The 20,126-nt window shown below is 44.9% G+C and overlaps 1 protein-coding gene across 6 annotated transcripts; it reads left to right on the top strand.

Moving 5' to 3' along the window:
* Positions 1 to 37: 37 nt before the first annotated feature.
* Positions 38 to 19,409, top strand: ERLIN1 (ER lipid raft associated 1). 6 transcript variants are annotated; one of them, XM_084525307.1, is made up of 13 exons: positions 38 to 191; positions 478 to 601; positions 1,716 to 1,785; positions 1,935 to 2,016; positions 2,492 to 2,538; positions 8,780 to 8,841; positions 9,793 to 9,918; positions 11,179 to 11,252; positions 16,597 to 16,655; positions 17,692 to 17,783; positions 18,283 to 18,372; positions 18,649 to 18,728; positions 18,933 to 19,409. In XM_084525307.1, the coding sequence occupies exons 3-13, from the start codon at positions 1,766 to 1,768 to the stop codon at positions 19,149 to 19,151; spliced, it is 951 nt and encodes a 316-aa protein (XP_084381433.1). In that variant the 5' UTR covers positions 38 to 191; positions 478 to 601; positions 1,716 to 1,765; the 3' UTR covers positions 19,152 to 19,409. The 6 variants fall into 6 exon arrangements, with proteins under 6 accessions (XP_084381433.1, XP_084381432.1, XP_084381431.1 ...); XM_084525306.1 differs by having other exon boundaries at positions 38 to 313; XM_084525305.1 differs by lacking the exon at positions 1,716 to 1,785.
* Positions 19,410 to 20,126: the final 717 nt, after the last annotated feature.

Genomic DNA, 20,126 nt, shown 5'->3' with positions numbered 1-20,126 from the left:
TGGGGGAGAGGCGGAGCCTGCGCGCGGGGCGTGGCGGGAGCCGTTGGGCCGCCGGTGCAGCGGGCGCGGCCCGGCCCGGCCTCGCCTTCAACAGGGGGCGCGGCGTCCAGCGGCACGGGCCCGCGCCTGCCTCCAAAAGTACGAGGGCCCGGCGGGCGCCTCCCCCGGGACGGCTCTGCCGGGTTAAACGGGTGAGAGCTGGTCCCGGGTCAACCCGCAGGGCGACGGCGAGGTGTGCGGCTCCCCGGTGTGGGGGGCGTCGAAGGAAGGTCGCGATAATTTGGGGGGCGGAGAGACCGCGCCGGCCGAGGCGGTAACAGCGCTGGGAACGGGGGAGGCCTGCGGGGTGCTGCGGGGGCGCCTCCCGCATCGCCGGCCTAAGCAGGCCCTTTGCTTCCCGTTGCAAAAGGGGCAGCGGGAGGGGAGGCGGGACCCCGGCCCCGCCGCCCGCTGAGCTGTTTTGTGTTTGTCCCGCAGGTGCTGCAAGGATGACCATGGCCCAGGCTGGAGCCGTAGTTGCCGCCGCCACGGGAGTTCTCGTCTTTTTCTTGTACGCCTCCATTCACAAGGTTGAGGAGGGGCACCTGGCTGTGTATTACAGGTACTGTTTCCTTCTAGCACTCTGAAGGTTTCCGTGGATTTTCGTCTATTTTTTTCCTGTTGCTAGGTTTCTTCCTCGGCCCTTGGACCACATTTGGAGGTGATTGCTCCCCTCTGATTTTTTCCCAGGGTTTCGTTCAGAGATTGGCAGGCTGAGTTGTTTCTGCCCTCTTACACGAATGTGGGTCTAGAAAGCCTGTCTGTGTATAGAGCCATTATGAACTTTGGTCTTTCTGAATCCTGAGCTACTTTTCATATCTCTTATGAGATGACTTTTCCGGTCATAACTTGGATCTAAAAGCGTAAAGTCAGTGTTCTTGGTTTACCCAGTCCTTTCCTGTTTGTAGACCCTCTTTCTCTCATGCTGAGTGCTGTTACCTCTGTCCCAGGCCATCCAGAATATTGACTCAGGACCAAGTTTCACAGGGGGCTTGCAGCTGCTGTGGATACTCTTTGCAGAGCAAGAGAGATAGTGGTAGCAGTCACTAAATGCCACTAGTTGACCAGATTTTACTTCAAACTTTAATGAAGGAACAGATGAATTCAGCACCCAGCCTTTCTGATTTTCTTTCTTTTTTTTTTTTTTCCTGCCTTATTTCTGTTACATCCTTTCTACGCTTCACATTTGCCATCATGGGCCATTTCCTTTGTGCTGCTTTTTCTTTTTATTACAAGCGCGTTGAAGTAGGATGCTGCAGGAGACATTAACGCACCGAGAGGATTCATTACTTAAGAGTTCTGTGTCTCTTGTCTTTTAACTAAATGACCGCCCAGGAGACTGTAGATTTGTTTTGTGCTTTGGGTAAGGGACTGTACCGAATGCCTTGTGGAAATTCAAACTGACATTATCACACCAACTGAATTTTTCCATGGTTGCCAGTCAACTATTTAGGGAAGAAAAATATGTATTCTTGAAGCTCTTTGCAATGCTGCCAGTGATGGAGGATTTTAGCGATATCTGCTATCTCTAGAAGTTAATTGCTCACAGGACTGAAGAAAATGATTGTCAAGTGGCAATTGACAAGCATCTGATGCAGAATCAGCTCTTTCATAGGTGAGTTGTGTAGTCAGGGCAGTTCGCTTTATGCTCACCAGCTTGCTGTTTGGTATTGTAGTCTATAAGGTTACAGGCCTGCAGTGACTCCTTCTGAGACACCTTGTGTTGATGCTGCAACTTTGGAGCAGGTGAGTAATGTAATTTGCCCTACCACAGCTGTGACTCCTGGTGTTTTGAACATTCTCTCTCAGAACCAGCACATAGTATTTTCTGTTTGCTTGAATCTTTTCTCCATTTCCCTTTTTTTTCCTGCATTTCTCTTTCTCTCTCTCTCTAGGGGTGGTGCATTGTTAACTAGTCCGAGTGGACCAGGCTACCACATCATGCTCCCATTCATTACCACCTTCAAATCTGTGCAGGTTAGTGCCTCCTCATCTTGGAAGAGGGTGAGTGGGAGCAAACGTCAGAAGGGATAGTGCTGCATAGGGGTGACTTAGGTAACTGGTGTTTCCAGAGAGGCTCAGTGAGTTGGCAGTTGGAGCAACAGCTCCTCAGAAACCCTATGTTCCCACCACCTGGGTGCCCTAGTGCATGTGCCTTGCTTGGACAAGACATGTCTTGCTTCAGGAAGACAGTCTGCATTTGTGGCCTGATTGTTTGCCAGGAGAGTTGCAGGAAGTATGAGTAGGGAAATGAGCACAGCTGCATTGTGTCTTCCAAAATGCAGGCAGAACAAAGTCTGTCTTCAGCTCACACCTACAGAAGTCATGAGGGAGGCAGAGGACATGTTTTTGATTCCGCATGCCTATGTAATGGTTGTAAGGGACTGGATACTGTGCAATCTTCCTTGGGAATGTGGTGTTTTTCTGAGCACTGGCTGTCTTTTTATTTCAGACCACGTTGCAGACTGATGAAGTGAAAAATGTGCCTTGTGGGACAAGGTACGTTTTTTCTCTGTATTTCTTCAGGTGATGGGCAGATGTCTTCTATTGCATAGCTTGCAACTGTATATATTACTGTGACACAGAGGCTGGAAAGTAAAGGCACCTACCCTAAAATTGGTCCCAAACATGAACACATACATTATACGTGGAAATTAAGCAGAGGTATGGGAGAGAATGTTCTTGCTTTCACTGGAATCTATGTTCAGAGATCATTTGCATTTCCAGTGATATTCTCTTAACTTGTTTTCTTCCCTCAGTTACTCTGCTAACCCGTTGTTGTGCCTTGGACTGCCCTGTGTTTTGCAGTATTTCTAGTCTGAGGCTTGTGGCTCATACAAGTGTTGACTCCAGCAGTGGGCAAAAGTAAATAATGAATGGGAGAATAGGAAGCCTCCCTTCTGATGGGGAGATGGTTCATGTCAAAAACAGCTCAAGAAAATGAGTTTCTTGGGATAGTTGGGGCATTTTTGGAATAAGCATTTCACCTGACGTAAAGGAAGAGGCAGGCTAAAGAGACAGCCTATGCATGGGTGGCCCTTGAGTGCTTCATAATTAAGTTGATCCTTTTATAGTTCCAACAAGTAGAGCAAGAACAGAAGTAGAGAGCAAGTTGAGTTGGGTTGCAGGTTCTGGTTTGTTCATTCATTCTCAAGTTAAAGGGATCACAGAATCTGTTCCTGCAGGATCAATCAAGACCAGTGATTCTTCCTGTGTTTTAACTGTAATGTGTTTTAACTTAATATTTCTGTTGTTGTTGTTGTTTTTTTGGTTGGTTGGTTGTTTAAAAACAAACAAACAAACAAAAAAAACCCTGCCAGTATGACTTGAGTAATGACACATAGCAACCCTGCTGAAATTGAAAGTTAAACACTAGTAACATCCTAAATAAAGCAAAGTTGATTTTGATCTCTTTTTCTTCTTAGAATTATTCCTATAGCAAGTCATGAGACATTGCTTGGGCTTAAATATTAAAATTAAATTCTTATGGATTGCTAACAGATCTAAAATTTTAGATCTTAAACTTCTTACAGGAGTGTTTGTAAATAATGCTACTGTTCAGAGCTGCAGCCAGGGCTTTGTTGTTAGGTAAAGAATCTTTGGGTGCAAATGAAAAGCAATTGCTGGAAGAGAAGTAAGACTTGTGATTTTTCCATGTCTTAAATGGCATGGTTAAAAATAAGTCGTCAGAGCAGAGTTTTAAGAATGTGTTTAATGCTAACTTCTTTGGCTTACAAGTATCAATAATATTTCACCTGCTGGACTTAGTAAAACAGTGTCACACCTCTGGGCCAGAGACATTGTCCTGGAAGCCATCTCAGCAGACCTAACAGATTTCTGCTGAAGCTTAACCACGGTAGACATACAGTCAAAATTAAACTGTGCTGCTCTGTTCCTGCTTGAGCAGAGACAGTTGTTCTGCAGGTCTGTCATTTAACAGCTAAACTTTGTAGTTTCATATGACAAGTTCATTAAGCTCCTGCTAAGTTTCAGAGTTGCAGAATTCAGTTGTGCACTACAAGTCGTTGTGAAGTTGCAGGTAATACGCATGCTCAAATACACCAAACAGCAGCTGAAGTAGTTCTTAGTAATTGAATATACTTCAGACCAAAGGTCCCAGTAGACCTGTCCATTTTTAAGATGTTATTACTAGAATGAGTTTCTGTATTTTCTTTTATGCATTTAAATTTTCCGCATTTGGAATCAAAAGTCTGAAGCTACTCTGTGCCAAAGGTTTGAATCCAAATTTCTGTAATAAAACATTTGTTTATAAGTAATGAAGGGATCAAATCTGAAATTTTACTATCTAGGCTCAGAGTTTGTTAAAAGAGCAGACCCTAAACACTTAAAAGTTCTGTAATTGTATTCTGAACCATCAGACTTCAAAGGCTGGTTTCTCTTCCACCTTGTTCATGTCCCCTGTATCCTCATCTACATTGGGAAGATTTCCAGTGGCTGTGTGGGTGCCCATCTCCAATTTTTGCCTTACTTGTCCCATTTATACTTTACAGTATTAAATGATTATGTTTAATAGAGGTTTTAAAATATTTTGGCACCAGATGTATGTTTTTCATAAAACAGCTGTCACCCCAGAGACTACATGTAAAACCATTTCATTACAGCAGGTAGGATATTTATGTGCTCTAAGCCATGAAGAAAATCAATTATGTGATTGCCTCTAGCATCTGAGACTTCTGACTTTCCCTGACAAGAAAATGCCTTCTCACTTCCTTGGGAGGTTCAGCAGTTTCCTCAGGGCACATCTCCAAAATAAAGGAGAAATCAGGAGAGCTCAAGAAACTAGTTGTAGAAGAGCAAGGTATTCCAAAGAACTGACTTGAAGAATACTTCACTAAATGTATTACTTGTGCAATATAATAAACAAGTTGAGAGTAGTTTAGTCAAATATTACATGAGAGAATTAGGTAAGTGGCATTTTTCTTGCAAACTTAACTGGAAGGACTCATTCTAAATATTGTACAGGTTTTACCATGCCAAGAAACAATAAATAGTCAAGACACTAAGTAGTATTGTTACCCAGGTAACGTTAGATGTTTTATTTGTATTAACATAGATGTTTTATTTGTAGTATTAGATGTTTATTTGCAAAGGTGTGAGAGTTGTGTTGTGCTTGTGCTGAAGATCCTAGGCAGGAACCCAGAGTGCTAGAGGAATGCTGCTCTAGGATGGATCCCTGTTAGCTAGTCCTGTGGAAAAATGTGTTGTGCAGATTGCAAGTGGATGTGTTAGGTTTATCAGGTCTAACCTTCAAGCCTTGTTTTTGTATGCTGTCATTACCTAACCTTGTCTGGTCTTGTCTGTGGTCAGCTCTAGCAGTGAGCATTGAAGATTTGCTTTTTTTATAGCCTCTTTTATGGCAGCATCCTTAGTTCTTCCCTTGACTTCTCCTGGCCCAGCACAAGCTAAAATCCTGAAATGTATGAGACTAAATTCTACTGAAATGCTTGCTAGTGTATGTCAGTCTCCTGTAGCATCCCCTGTACGTTTTCAACTGTCCTGTAAAGTTAGGGATGGCTTTTTTTTTTTTTTTTTTTTTTTTTTTTTTTTTTCACAGTACCCAGAGTAAGAGCATCTTGTTTTGTGGCTAGGGCTGACAGGTACTGCTGAAGGTTTGTAGTAGAGACATTGCTACCATGGGTCTCTTTCTAGCAACTTTTCTTGGTTTCATCTCTTAGATGATATAGCAAACTGCCACATGCTTAAACTTCTCCCAGATGCACATAGCCAATGTGCTGATTTTCCTTTCAGACTTCCTACGGACTTCTTGTTCTTCTCTTCCTGACTAAAGAGCCTGCTCAGTTCAGGGCTGCTCTGTCTGACCAACCTCATGAGCAGCTCTGACATGAGGACTTTGGGCCCTGTGAGTCACCACTACAGAGGCTGCAAATTTGAGTGCGTGAGAGGCTGCGGAAACTATGATGCAGAGTTGTAAGCACTGGAGGTCCCTGCGGGAGCTGTACTGTAAGAGTCACCCTGCCTTGCATCTGGCTCTTGTAAATTGAGGTGTTTTTTGAGTGGATGTCAGTTGCTGAAATGGGAAGAGTTTTGTCCTAGATGGCGTTTAAGCTGTAGGTGCTAAAGCAGTTGGATTCTCATCCCAAATCAGTGCATGGTGCTTTGCAAGAACAACTGTCCCCAAACTGCCCAGGATGCTATCTCCTGCAGCCCAGTAGATTACCAGTATCCTCTGTACCAGGCTGTTTGCAAGGAGATCTTGTCTGAGGTGCTCATCATAAGGTCAGTGTGTTACAGTCCAGTTTGGCTCCTGGATCTACATCAGCAAGGTCCAAAAGACCATCAACGCTGCCCAGTGTTAGATGAGATGCTTCAACAGCTGGCTGAACGTAAAACAGCGTTAACTGCTTTGTAGGCTTGCGCCCTCAGTGAGGAAGGAGGTGGCCTGCCTATTCAGCGGGCATACTCGCTTATGCCCCTTCTGTTGACCCACACTGGTGGCTGGGATCCTTGGAAGAGTTATAGATAGTGTTGGTTGGGTTGGGGTCAGCAGGCAGTCCTTTCTGACCTGAGGTGCTAATCACCTCATGCTTGCACATGAGGTGATAAGGAATTGCATATGCATGCTGCATAGGAGACAGATTGTATGAGATGTTACCATTTTTCTTCTAATAGCCCCATAAAATTGAAATGCAAAAAAGACCCCAGTATTTAAATGTGCAGCATTGCTCTACTGGGGGATTGCAGTGGATGAAACCCACACTCTCTGCTATGGTTCCTCACCAGGATGTTTTGAAGATAAGCCAAGATGGTAACTGGATTTCCCTGTCCTTGTGGAAGCGTTATGAGGTGACTGGAGCAAATCATTAGGATGAAAGCAGGTTCAGAAAATCCTGCAGAATGATGTTGGAAGTCACTTGAAATGATAAATAGTCATTTTTTTGAGCACAGAGGGACAGAGTGCAGAACAAATGAGATGGAGAAAAATGCACATACCGTGTTGTTATAACTGCTCATATAGCTTGACACATCTGTGAAGGACTTTGAAGGCCTGTCTTAAATAAAAGTAATAATTCTTAAGTAGGAATGACCATGGCCTAGAAAGAAATCTTGAGAAAAAAAAAAAAAAAAGAGAGAAATTCTCCTTAGAGTATTATCTCACCAGGAAATAAGTCTATCTTCAGCTATGAATGTCTTTTCTGCTGGCTTTTACATGTACCTCTCAGCAGACAAGTGCAGTCCATCATCATCTTTTTCAGATAACAGCTTACCGTGAAGCACACTGGTTTGTAGAACAAGCACAGGCTGTGCCTGGCAGACCTCTCCTAAAAGAGCACAGAAATGATTCCCTGTTTCAATCTGCCCACTTGCAATAAGATTTGGCTTAAAACTGGCAAGGTAATTTTTCTGCAGACTTAACTTTTAACTGATGAAGTTAAAAAGTACAAAATAAGAAATCAAGTTTGTTGTGGGGAATACATCTGAGTTAAAACACTAGAGAGTCTTAGTTTGGAGCTGGATAAGATCCACATCTAGAGAGCAGCTGTCTCTTAATGGTTTCTGATAAAACTTCTTCTTTGTGCCCTGCCTTTCAACAGAGGGTAAAACAGAGAGTATCATATTTTAAAAACGTGCTCTTCAGAAAGTTAAAAGCTGTTGCAAGTTAGTTTTTTCTACTCTGCAGAGTCTGTGCTTTTTACCTGTGTCATAAACAAGGCCTGAATTTAATGGCATTTAATTTCATAAATTAAAGGTAGGGATGAGCTCTAATAGAGGCTAAGGAGTGAAAGGGAGTGGAAGTACATTGGATGCTGCTTAATGCCTTGGACTGAGAGGCAAGTCTGGAGACCATTAGGATCAGGAGGTCCATGTGCTGATGATGGTTTATTTCCATCTAGTGCCACAGATTTAAAATAAATGGCTAGTGAGTCTTCCTGTGGGCTGGCTCAGAGCTTTCTCTTCTATTTTGGATTGTCACTGCTGTTGCTCTGGAGTATGAGCAGTAGCTCCAGTAGTCTGTTATCATTTGGAAGTGCTCATGGGACCAAGCCCTGCCAGCTTTCTCTGGCCCATCTGACAGTGCCTGGTCTCACCAGGAGGGCCATGGGTTCCTTCCTATCAGCATCTGGAGGTGTGGTTGTTTTTCTGCAGCTGCATTACTGCTGCAGAGCAGTTGTGGTGTGGCATGGTGACACGTGAATGCAAACTAAAATCTCTTACATGCTTTCTTTCTTTCATTTCTGACAGTGGCCTTGTCCAGTTACTGCTGGAGTTAGTGAACTTAAACAAGTGGATTTTCTGTTTAAATGTATTTGCTGTCTAGAAGAGCTGCCATCTGTCTCCAGTTTGTGTAAAACAGAGGCTGCTCTGCTGCTTTCAGTAGGTATACCTGCTGTCTTTGCTGCCTTCCCTTCATTGTGTTGGAATCCAACTTTCTGATGGTTGCAGCTACATTCCTGTTTGAGGTTATTTTCCTTCTGTTGGTTGAGTAGGAGATAAGGTGAAGTGAAAGCTGCCTTGCAGACTTGTTGAAACAGGCTTTTGATTTATGCAGAGAGAGGGACCAGTCTGTGCAAAGCTGGGGCTTGCTTGCTGCCATCTGATTGCAAAATGCTCGAGAGGTCAGAATTGTCCTGGGTAAAAATTAACTGCAAGTTTCCAACAGAGTTTGGTAAAAAAGTGAAAAAAGACAACTTTGCTTTAAATGCAAACCAGTGTTAACAATTTAATTAGTAATTCATTAACTCTTCTTTTTCACTTGTAGTGGCGGTGTTATGATCTACATTGACCGAATAGAAGTTGTGAATAAATTGGCACCATATGCAGGTATTTTCCTGTCCTGTTTCAACAAGCAGCACTGTGACTGTTTTCACTCATCCTCTAGCAGCTCTGTCTTGGTTTGCAGCACTGCTTCCTTTTTTTCTGTCTTAGTACCTTTGTGGTTACCAGTACTTAGTTTCATGTTTGTGTCTGCAAGCTTTTCAAAGAGCCATAGATTTGCGGAGATGACAATAAGTTCTAAGACTGCTTCTCCCTTGAAGGATTTTATACCTGGGTATGTTAGGCTGCTTGTGGCAAGTGCTAGAGCAATCCTATTTCTTGGAGCTGAAGAGAAGGGAGACCTGTGAAACTCAGCGTACACAGCAAAGCTCCCAGCTGCTTGCCAGCTCAACAGCTGAGACCATTACAAAGGCAAAGCCCATACAGGAGCCTCTTACCTTATTTCACCAGCTGCCAAACCCAAAGACCCAGACAGCTTTTTTTTCAGCAGCATAGTTTAATGCAAAACTCTTGTGTTACTGAGGTGTTTTTCATGTTACAGTTGTAGGAATGATGCTTTTTGTCATTTTTTTTCTAGTGTCCTTTCCTATACATGTGGGTCCTGAACAGGGGCCATTTTTTTTTATGTTGATCATAAACCAGGATAATGTTTGACAAAATATGTTGCTGTATTGACTCATCTCTTTGAAGTCATATAACTCCAGCAGTGCTTGTGGAGAGGACCGCTGTGGGTTTCTCCTCTGACCTCCCTCCCACTTGCTACAGGCATATCATGAACAGCCGGTCTGGGCAGTTGCGACTGTGTCCGACCAAGTCCTGACACATCCAAGGATGGATGTCCCCTAACTCTCTGGTGACCTACTGCTGTACTAGTTTCCTGATGTCTTGAGCTGTCATTTTGATGTTCAGGCATTGCAGAAAGCAGTACTTGTCAACAGAGTCACTGGATGCGATCGATGCTGGTGGTGAGCTGAGATAATTCTCTTATTTCCTCAGTGTATGATATTGTGAAAAATTACACTGCGGACTACGATAAGACCTTGATCTTCAATAAAATTCATCATGAGCTGAATCAGTTCTGCAGTGCTCATACTCTTCAGGAAGTATACATCGAGCTGTTTGGTAAGTGGATGGCAGCCGGACACACCTACCAAGGTCTGTGTAGTCTCCCTCTTCTGTTGTGGAATATGTTACAACAGTTTCCTGTGAGCAAACAGCCTCTGTACTGAAGTTGTAGTCTAGAAACCATCTCCTTATATATCTGTATGCCACTTCCTTTGTAGCTTTACTCCTTAATGATTTGGATTTCTTTGTCTTACCCCATCTATATGTGGGATTTGATTTGTCCTCTTCCACTTAGGACTGAATTCTGGATATACTAAGTAGCTCTCTGCTATTGTGCATGGAGTCGTGCTCATTGTTTTCATTATGATGATGCTTCTGTCTTGTTCGCTTACATTTTAAGCCTCCGTTCTGTTGCTGCATTAACTTCTTTACTTAAAAAGCTTAATTCTGACTGTTGGCAGGGAAGAGCCAGAAGGACGTGCTTGCAGTTCATTGCACTGCTCTAGTTTTTTCACAAGGGGTATCAGTCATTCAGGAATTATCCCATTTAATGGTCTGCTCCTGGGATCCAATGCCCTGACCTTGGCATATGCCTGTGGATCCAAAGGCATAACAGCATTATGTTCCTTCTTAAGGGAAGGAGGAAGGGAAAACGGATTTATCACTTTGGAAGGTGAAAGGCTGTCAGACTTCTAATGTTAAGAAACAGTAGATCTTTGAATGCTGTACTTAGACTTGCCAAATATCTGTAGTCAGAGAGGAATTTTCTGATGGTATGTGCAGTTTAATCCCATTGTAACTGTCCAGTTTAGTGGAAAAATCTTCCTGGAGCTTGGAAGTGACAAATACATTTTTTTTTCAGTAGCAAGTATTGGATCCTGCATGTCCCTCGAGACCAGAGCTTGCTGCTGGCAATGGGATTGGCATGGCTCTCGCTAGGGAGGGATGGGCTTCTGCTGTGGGCTCTGGGTATGTTTCCTTTCTGAGAAAAGCCACTTACCCTCAGCTCAGGTATCATGAATTCATCAGTAGTTTAACTTTTCCATAGGCACTAGTGTGTGGTTCTTACAGCTCTCCTCTTGGGAATATTTTCCAGGGAGTATAGGAAAGGAAGCAATGTACTCAAAAAGTCTTTTTATCTTGCACCATAGAGATGCCTCTTCAAAGCCAGCTGACTTGTTGTCACACAGAGAAATGATGATAAACACTGAAATGGAGATAATATGATGGAGATAATGGAGATAAATGATGGAGAATGGAAATAAGTGGAGAAATGGTGATAAAAGCTAACTGGTCTCTCTCTTGTCCTCCAAACAGATCAGATAGATGAGAATCTGAAGCTGGCCCTGCAGAAAGATCTCAATGTCATGGCACCAGGTCTTACTATCCAGGTAGGTTCCTTGCCTAACAAAACGTATTTTTTTCTACCTGTTATTTGCTCATGTTTTACTGTATTGATGAAGTTTCTTGCTTCTGTTTTCCACCTCGTGAAATAGTTGAACCTGGAGATGTGAGGTTTGTCAGTTGAAGACTGTCCATGTGACAGTTACCACTTTGAAATGCTATGAATCCTGGTTGATTTTCTGTTCAATGTTAGAAAATCATCTTTAGTCTTAGTCAGGCTATGGGACCTGCCAGCTTTTTGTCATGTTGAAGTTCAGGGCAACTGACTGGGAAAACCTTAGGCTTGCAAGGGCTAAAATGGAAGTCTCTGGAAACTTTCACTGTGGGGAAGAAAGAAACTAAATCTGTTTTGCTATTTTTATTGCGACATTTAGCTAAGCTGGCTGTGCAGGGACAGAGAGCCTCCCTTTGACAGCATATGAAGTGCTGCAATAAATACTGCTTTCTGCTTTAAGGTTTATTTTTGCCATAGGCTGCCCTGTTGACAAGAGTCAGCCACAGACAGTATCTTACCAAAAAAGATGAGATGGCTCTGCTCTTCCAAATATCCAAGTGTACATTGCTCACAGCATTCCTATGGAAGATTTTCATAAAACAAAATTACCATCATGATTAAAAGCTCAGATCTTTTCTTATTATTTTTTAATAATTCATAGAATCATAGCATGGTTTGGGTTGGAAGGGACCTGAAAGATCATCTACTTCAAGGCCCCCTTCCATGGGTTGGAAGGGACCTGAAAGATCATCTACTTCCAGGCCCCCTTCCACCAAACCAGGCTGTTCAAAGCCCCATCTGGGCTGGCCTTGAGCGCTTCCAGGGATGGGGCATGCACAGCTTCTTGGGACAATCTGTGCCACTGCCTCACCACCCTCATAAGTAGAGAGTTCTTCCTTACATCTAATCTAAATCTGCCATCTATTAGTTTAAAGCCATTACTCCTTGTCCTATCACTACACTTCCTGATAAAGGGTCCCTCCCAATTCATTATTGCAAAGGTGGTATTAGAGGGATTTAACAGCATTTATTTCAGGGTCCTATTAAAACTAGTTAATGTAGATGAAACTTTGACGAATCCTCCAAGTTGCTTGATAAAAAACTTTATTTCCTAGTGGAGTGGAACGTTGACCACAGTCTGAAGAGTTGGAATAGCTAGTTAGTCAAGGGAAATGCTTGTCCTGCTCTGCTTTGCACTGGTGCAGCCTCACCTCGAGTACTGTGTGCAGTTCTGGGCACCACAGTACAAAAAGGACATGAAACTGTTGGAGAGTGTCCAGAGTAGGGCTACAAAGATGCTGAAGGGCCTAGAGGGGAAGATGTCTGAAGAGCAGCTGAGATCATTTGGCCTGTTTAGCCTGGAGAAGAGGAGGCTGAGGGGAGACCTCATCGTGGCCTACAGCTTCCTCGCAAAGGGGAGTGGGGGGGAAGGAGTTGATCTGTTTTCTTTAGTCACTAGTGATAGGACCTGTGGGAAGGTTTAGGCTGGATATCAGGAAGAGGTTCTTCACTGAGAGGGTGGTCACACACTGGAACAGTCTCCACAAGGAAGTAGTCACTGCACCAAGCCTGTTGGAGTTTAAGAAGTGTTTGGACTGTGCTCTTAGTCACATGACCTGAATTTTTGGGTAGACGTGTGTGGTGCCAGGAGTTGGACTCGATGATCCTTACAGGTCCCTTCCAACTCAGGATATTCTGTGATTCTAAGAGAAGCGGAGGCCAGTGGATAGTAAGAAGGTGTCTAGGGACAGTGTCATAGGGCAGGCTTTTGCACTTTCCTTCAGATAGCAGTACATTCTTGGGCTTTTCCTATGTGTCTGGACACAAATGGGTGCATCTTGGGAAACAAAAATGTGCAACTGGAAACGCTTGCCTGTTTGCAGTCCCATGGCTTGTTGGGGATAGCTCACGAGATGAGATACTGTGTAAGTAAAGACTAGGCAAACACTGGGTATGGTGTGGTCCTTCTCTGCTACAGACTTTCACCCTAGCTGGGTGACGAATGAAGTAGATAAAGCTGCATGAGGAAAACCAAAGGAAGCATCGTTATCACTAGAACTCATGGAGAGCTTTAACCACTGACATATTTTTTGGAAGGGCAGAAAGGGTTGGCTGCAGGCAACACCAGATTTTCTGAAGGGCATTGAATACATATTTTGGCATGGGTATGGATGAACACAGTGCTCCCAACTGAGTTGAAAAGTGAAAAGCCTACAAAAGGGGATAGGTGAGCTGGGGCTTGGACTTAATGGTGGATGTTCAGGGTAACATAAAGGGCTTCAGAGGTGCATCCAAGCGAGAGGAAGCCTCAAGAAGCTGTAGGCCTACTGTACTGTGGGGCAGAGGACGTGGTGGCTAAGAACATGGAAAAGGCTCACGTACTTGGCACCTTCTTTGCCCATCACTTCTTTCCAGCATGGCTTGCCCTCAGACTGCCCAGGTCCTTACCCTGCTGCCAGAATCTGCAGAGGTAAAGCATTGCCTGCAGTAGAAGACATTTGAGCATAGAAACCACTTAGGCAGATGGGAATACACAAATGGGTGGAACCAGGGGGGATGCTGCATCCAGAGGGTCTGAGTTGCTGCCTCCTGACATTGTGAAGCTACTCATTTATCTTTGAAAGGTTACAGCCAGCAAGGGAGGTTCCTAATAACTGCGAAAAGGAATCTTTGACCATGTTTGAAAAGCCACACTTCTGGAAACCAGTCTTTGTTTTGGTGCAGGTGGTATTACAGAGGTAGAAGTAATATACCCCTATGCAGCCTGCTGTGGCTGGGAGCATGAGGGAGTTGCTTCGAGGAGAGCTTTCTGCATGCAGAACCTTTCCAGGAACTTGGAAAGGCTTTGTTCCTGTTGGGAGCTTAAAAAAAATCCTTTAGCTGAAAGATGTTCTGGTCTTAAGTACCATAAATCTGCTTGCTTTGCTTGTTTAGAGAAGCAGCAGTTGTTCCTGAGTGTCTTGTGATGCCATGCTGGCTGCTTCTCTCCAGGCAGGATGCATGTAACAGGGTTGAAGTACCTGTCATACCAATGTTTCCCTTTCTCTTACCACCTGCAAAGACTTGTTTCAGATGTGCCCATGTGATGTTCCCCTCTGTGGAAGTTTAGATCTGTTCTTTGCAGATTTGCTGGCCCCAGAGAGAAGTGAGCAGCAGGTTCGGTGCTAGACCTGCAGTGGAGCTGGAACAAGAGGGTTGTGAAACCATTGTATTGCCATGGACTGTGTTAATCTGCATCTTGCAAAGGTCCCTAATGAACCAGGCAGCACATGGGCTGTGTTATAAATGAAGTCTCAACTCAATCTGAATTTAGTAATATTTATAAAAGGAATATTTATAAAAGGCAAGTAAACAGTGCTGGGTGCGTGGGGAGTCTATGCTCTACCAACACACACACACGAACATAACTTTTAATCGGCTTTTACATACTAAACCCGAGTACACCTATACATATGTACAATCAGGAAAAGTAACAAACAGTCCTTTAAGTCTATTACTATTAATGTCCATGACTGGGGGAGCATAGTTGGCCTGGTTGAAGTGCTCCCATATCTTCCATGACTTATAACAGTCTCCATTTTCCATTCCTTCTCTTGATTACAAACACCAGAGAATTCCAGGGCTAGTCGTGGGAACAATATGTCTTGCTTTAAGTTGTCAAGCAACTCGGCCTTTGGGCCTTATATATCCTATTCTTTCCGGATTGAAGGAAAACATACCCATCTCCTTTTTAAGGCCTGGGTCAGAAGGCACGTCCAGGTCACCAGGGGGTGTAACAGCGAAAGCCTTTGATGGCTGTAGCAGCAGAGGGGCCGATGGCGTAGCAGTCAGATCAGTGAACGAGCCTGCAGCTCCCTCACTGTCTGGCAAACCACACGTTTCTGACTGTGGCCCCACACGGCTCTTTAAGGCCTCAGAGACTGCTCGCCAGGTGCCGAGCAATCCCACTGTAACCTTGTCGTTTTTACTTGCAGAGTCCCACACCTTGACCTTAATTTGGTCCCATATTTCAGGATCATAAACTGTCTGATTGTTACCAGGACAGTCTTTGTTTCTAAGGAGTATGATTCCCCGTAATGCACAACTGCTTACCAGCGAGGGGCAGTTGTGTGCGCAGCTCCACTTCTCTCAGCTTGACCTTCTTCCCAGCTCCGGTGTGCCTATTTCCATCGACTTTCTGTAGGAGCTTCTCTGAGAAGGTTGCTGAGTTTGGCCGAACCTATCATCATGAGGTGATCAATGTGCCTGTTCCTGTCCTGGTCTCTGTTCTGCTAGCCTGTCCCTATTCGTTCCTTTTTATCTTGAGGACAGGTTCCCCTCTTACACCCTTCGCCCCATAGCAGTTCTTTTCAAAACAACTTTTCATTGCTCAAACAACTTGGCCCAGTAACAGCAAACACCCAGCGACTTCCATGCTGTAATGGCTGGAGAACAAGCAACCCAAGACTGCATGGCATCTCCTGAATCACCCTTTTTTGTTCCCTCTAACCTCTCTTACACTCCTGATGGCCTCATCGTTAAGAGTCTGATGTTATCATCAACCATGGGGCTTGCTGACCCCTGTGGCCACACTCCCAAATCTCCCCCTTCTTTATTAATATCAACCATCTTATTGACACAAATTATTACTCCGTATATCACAGCTGGGAGGCATCAGCTCTTGGTCTTGTCTCTAGATGTTTCCTTCCTGTTTCAGAGGAAGCCCTCTGCAGAGCAGCTCAGCAACTGGCTCTGCCTCTTGCCACGTGGTATCAGTATTGCCATGCAAATCGTTCTTGGTGATCAGCGGTCACATGCAGCAGCTGTGCCCAGTTGCCACATGCCCTGCTGCTCTCCTGTGTCTTCGCTGCAATGTCTGTCATTGCATGGTAGCTTCTGCAAGCTTTTCTCCTAGAAAACTCATTACTGAGCTTGTGGCTCTGCCTCTGTTTGCAATTCTTACTCCTGCAATTTAATTTCATTGGGTTGGTGAACCTCTTTCTTGAGCACTATTTTGGGAACTGTTGTCTGGTGATGCTTGAGGAGTCTTCCCATCTGTGGGATGTAGAGCTGGGCTTCTAGCAGAGTTGGCGAACCTCTTTAGGAGTCTTTTCCACATTCATTACTTGATCACTTTGGTTTCATTAAAGGTACAGAGACAGGAAATAAAATGTAAGGTACTTGTCTGGAAGTGGTTGTACTCAACTGTCTTGTACACAAGGACTGGAATCCTCTATGTGTGGTCTTGGGTTAATTTGAAGATGTCTGGTTTTGCAAAGACATTTCATAGCTATGCAGATCTCGTCAAAATGTTTAATCTAAAATGCACCCACTTTTTTTTTTTTTTTCCTCTATAGGCTGTTCGTGTTACGAAACCCAAAATCCCAGAAGCCATCCGAAGAAATTTTGAGCTCATGTGAGTAGCAACACCTAAAACTGTATGAATTGGTTTGGAAGGCTTATGCCTTCCACCCTGTGTATTGTTAGAAGACTCTAACCTCGCGTTCAGAAGGTGAGAGGTGGACTCTAGCCAAGCAGTTGCTTGGTTAGGTACACCTGTGCAGTCTTTTTCCATTTTCATATCTCTTTCACTCTGAAGCCTTTTAGCCTTTCATGGTTATTAGATGGTTAGTCTGTAGCAAGGCTACATTACTACTCCCTTTTGGAGGGGACACTAATCTATAGAGAACCTGTAGAAGATTGATAAACCAAATTCAGGGTTCTGGAGTCCGTGTGCTTTGCTTGCAAGGTCCTGTCTGCAAACTTAAAGAATCATAGAAAGATTTTAGTTTGATACAGACCTGTGGAGATCTCTTGTCCAAACCCCCTCCCAAAGCAGGGCCAACACCACAGTTCCTTGGGGCTGTGTCCCAGAGCATCAGGGTTGTCTCCAAGGACAGAAATGCCCTGCTTGCATGGGAAGGGCTGTCTCCTCGGGGCTGTGTGGTGCTACAACTTGTGCCGGTGCCTCCAGTGCTCTCACTGTACCCCTGGGAGCAGGGTCTGCCCACAGCATCTCCAGGACCCCCTTGGGCCAGAGGAGATGCCCTCAGGACCCTGGTGCCTCCTTGCCTGCAGCTGAGTAAGCCCTGCTTCTGCATCCTGGCCACACATACCCACCCCCCCCACGTACGTGTTTTCCACCCACCATCACCAGAACCTCCCTGGGTTTGCTTCTGTTTGTTGATGTCTCCCTTGCAGTGGGGGGACTCAAACCATATGCAGTGTCCAGATGTGGCCTCACCAGTGCCAAATAAAGAGGAGGAATAATCTCTTCCATTGATCTGCTGGCAATTCATGTGCTCGTGCAGCTGAAGATAGAGCTAGCCTTCATTGCTGCAAGGGAATGCTACTGACATCTGGTCAACATCTTCCCACCCAGGCATCTACTGCCCTTGTTTGCAGAACTGCTCCCCTACTGTTTTCATGCGATGTTGTCTTTTGCTGTGCAGGGAAGCTGAGAAGACCAAGCTGCTCATTGCAGCCCAGAAGCAGAAGGTAGTAGAGAAGGAGGCAGAGACAGACCGAAAAAAAGCACTTATTGGTAAGTGAGCAGTCAGTACCAGCAGACTGGGGCTAGACAGTTTTCTCTGAAAGCTGCACCAACAGTCAGAGACGGTAGAAAACAGGAGTGTTTATGTTGCTGTATCTACTTCCCACCTCCCTCCCCACAGCAGCAGAGCAACGAGTGCCTCCATCCTACAGCACGGCTGCTGCTGGAGTAGATCAAGAGTTAACAGTTCTGCCAGCAAAACTGATTGGGCTTTAAAATGTCCCCAGGTCAGGGAACGTTGACATATTTGTCAAGGGAGGGGGTCAGCCAGTTCGGTACTAGACGCATCAGCACTATTGTCATTCTATAACTGTTTCTTGAAGCATAAACGCACTGAACCTATACAGGACCATAGGACCCAAGCAGAAAGGGAGGCAGCGGAGGGCAAATAACTTGCATGGCAGCATGTCCCTGACCATGTCTGGGGTCAGGGTGCTAATGCTTAGGCCTTAAGAAGTGAATATCTGAGATGAGCCTGTTGTGATTGCAGAGGCAGAGAAGGCTGCTCAGGTGGCCAGGATTCACTATCAACAGAAGATTATGGAGAAGGAAACTGAGAAGCGAATTTCTGAGATTGAAGGTAACCATAGTGCTGGCATGCTGCTGGGGGGCATCTTTAGCCTAAGGGTGGTTGTGGGTTGAGAAGCCTCAAACTGGGCTTGCAAGCGGTACTGCCCTACAAAAATAATAAAGGGTGCAGTAGCGTGAGATCACCTCTCCAAGAAGCCAGAAGTGGAGGTGCCTAGCAGCGGAGCTGTCGCAGGTACACCTGGGTTAGTTTGTGCCATGCTGGGCACGCAGTATTTGTTCACTTCCTAATGCTTCTTTTCCTGTCCATCCTCTGTTGCTGTGTTAGATGCTGCATTCTTAGCAAGAGAGAAAGCAAAAGCAGATGCAGAGTATTACACTGCTCGGAAGCTGGCTGATTCCAACAAGGTGAGCACTTGAAAGCTGGTCACGAGAGGACTTGCTTACTCTTTTTCTCTGCACAGACTAGGTTAAGGTGGGCAGCATTGAAAAAAAACACACTAGATTTAACAGCCCACATTCCAGTTTCCAGGAGGCAGCTACCTGAGATGAAATCTAATGATGCGAACCCTAGAAAATTGTCTCTTACAGTCTCTGGTTTCTTTTTTGTAGCTGAAACTTACCCCAGAGTATCTGGAACTAATGAAGTATCAGGCGATAGCTACGAACAGCAAGCTGTATTTTGGTGACAGCATCCCCAGTGTGTTTCTGGATTCCTGTGCCTTTCAGCAAGCTGAACTGAGGACTGCCCAAGACACCAGCCTTTCTTCACAGGAAGGTCCAAACACCTCTGCAGAAAGCCACCTCAAACCAAAGGAAAGTACTGGCTGACAGGGGTAGAAAGAGACCTGGTGTAGCTTGACAGCTTACTCAGCTGTGAATGGGGATGTTGCCCTGTGCTGGTGGGGCACGTGTGGCGTATGTGGACATCTTGCATATAGGTGGCAGTTGGGTTGATTTTCTTCTAGCAGCACATTGCAAGTGCTCTGCCTCTTCCGTTTCTTCCCTATTAAATTGGTGCTTCCAAATGAGGGATAATTCTGTACTAACATACCTATACTGGAATATTAAAAGACGGTCACCAGGAAAGCCTTCTGCAGTAGGTGCAATTATTTAGCAAGCATTACCCTTGAGGTAGGATATTTGGCTTTGAGTGCAACGTGGCTGCACACTGGTTGTGCCACAGTGCTCTCGCTGAGGCTAAGCAGTTTTCCTTCGTTTTGCTGGGGAAGCTTCACTTTGTGGACTCCAAGGCAGATTTATGCTTATGGGACACAACTCTCCTCAATATCTCTGTAGTTGGCCAGCAGAGGCTGCCTGTTCTTGCTCAGAGCAATACCCAGCAAGGAGTGGTTTGGTGTGGAATAGTTTATTTGAATAGGATCTGCATAGCCATTATCTTTTCCTTTCCTGTAGGCAGTGGAAAGTAGATAACAACTCAGAGCAAGCAGTCTCTGATGGGGTTCTGTAACGCCCCTTCTCCAAGCAAGAGCCTTATGTTGGGTGGCCATGACTGACTGCAGTATACTTCATCTGGGTGGCTGCGTCTCACCTTGCTCCATAAACCAGTGTGTGGAACACCTCAGAGCAGCTGGTTGGGAACAGAGGGTCCAGAGCTGGGAAATCATTGGTTAGGTTGCAGCTTCCCTCTAGGTCTTTTCACCACAGAAAGGGTGCTGAATTTACACGGCTTTGCCTTGCTGCAAAGCAAAGGGAGAGAATTGATGAGAGATGCAAGAAATTCTTGGGGTGGAGTGCAGGAGTCTTATCATTATCCTGCTTCTCAGATGGACTTCTGTTACAGAC

The sequence above is a fragment of the Aythya ferina genome (assembly GCF_964211825.1).
Source record: "Aythya ferina genome assembly, chromosome: 7".
Classification (NCBI taxonomy): Eukaryota; Metazoa; Chordata; class Aves; order Anseriformes; family Anatidae; genus Aythya; species Aythya ferina.
Note: the sequence above shows the minus strand (reverse complement) of the source record. Positions and strands in the feature narration are given on the sequence as shown.

What these genes read in the sequence shown, in the direction of transcription:
- ERLIN1 (XM_084525305.1), top strand. Translation starts at nt 489, where the DNA reads ATGACCATGGCCCAGGCTGGAGCCGTAGTTGCCGCCGCCACGGGAGTT. An exon ending in AATGTGCCTTGTGGGACAAG is followed by an intron (nt 2,539 to 8,779) that starts GTACGTTTTTTC and finishes TTTCACTTGTAG; the next exon opens with TGGCGGTGTTATGATCTACA. An exon ending in GCGAATTTCTGAGATTGAAG is followed by an intron (nt 18,373 to 18,648) that starts GTAACCATAGTG and finishes TTGCTGTGTTAG; the next exon opens with ATGCTGCATTCTTAGCAAGA.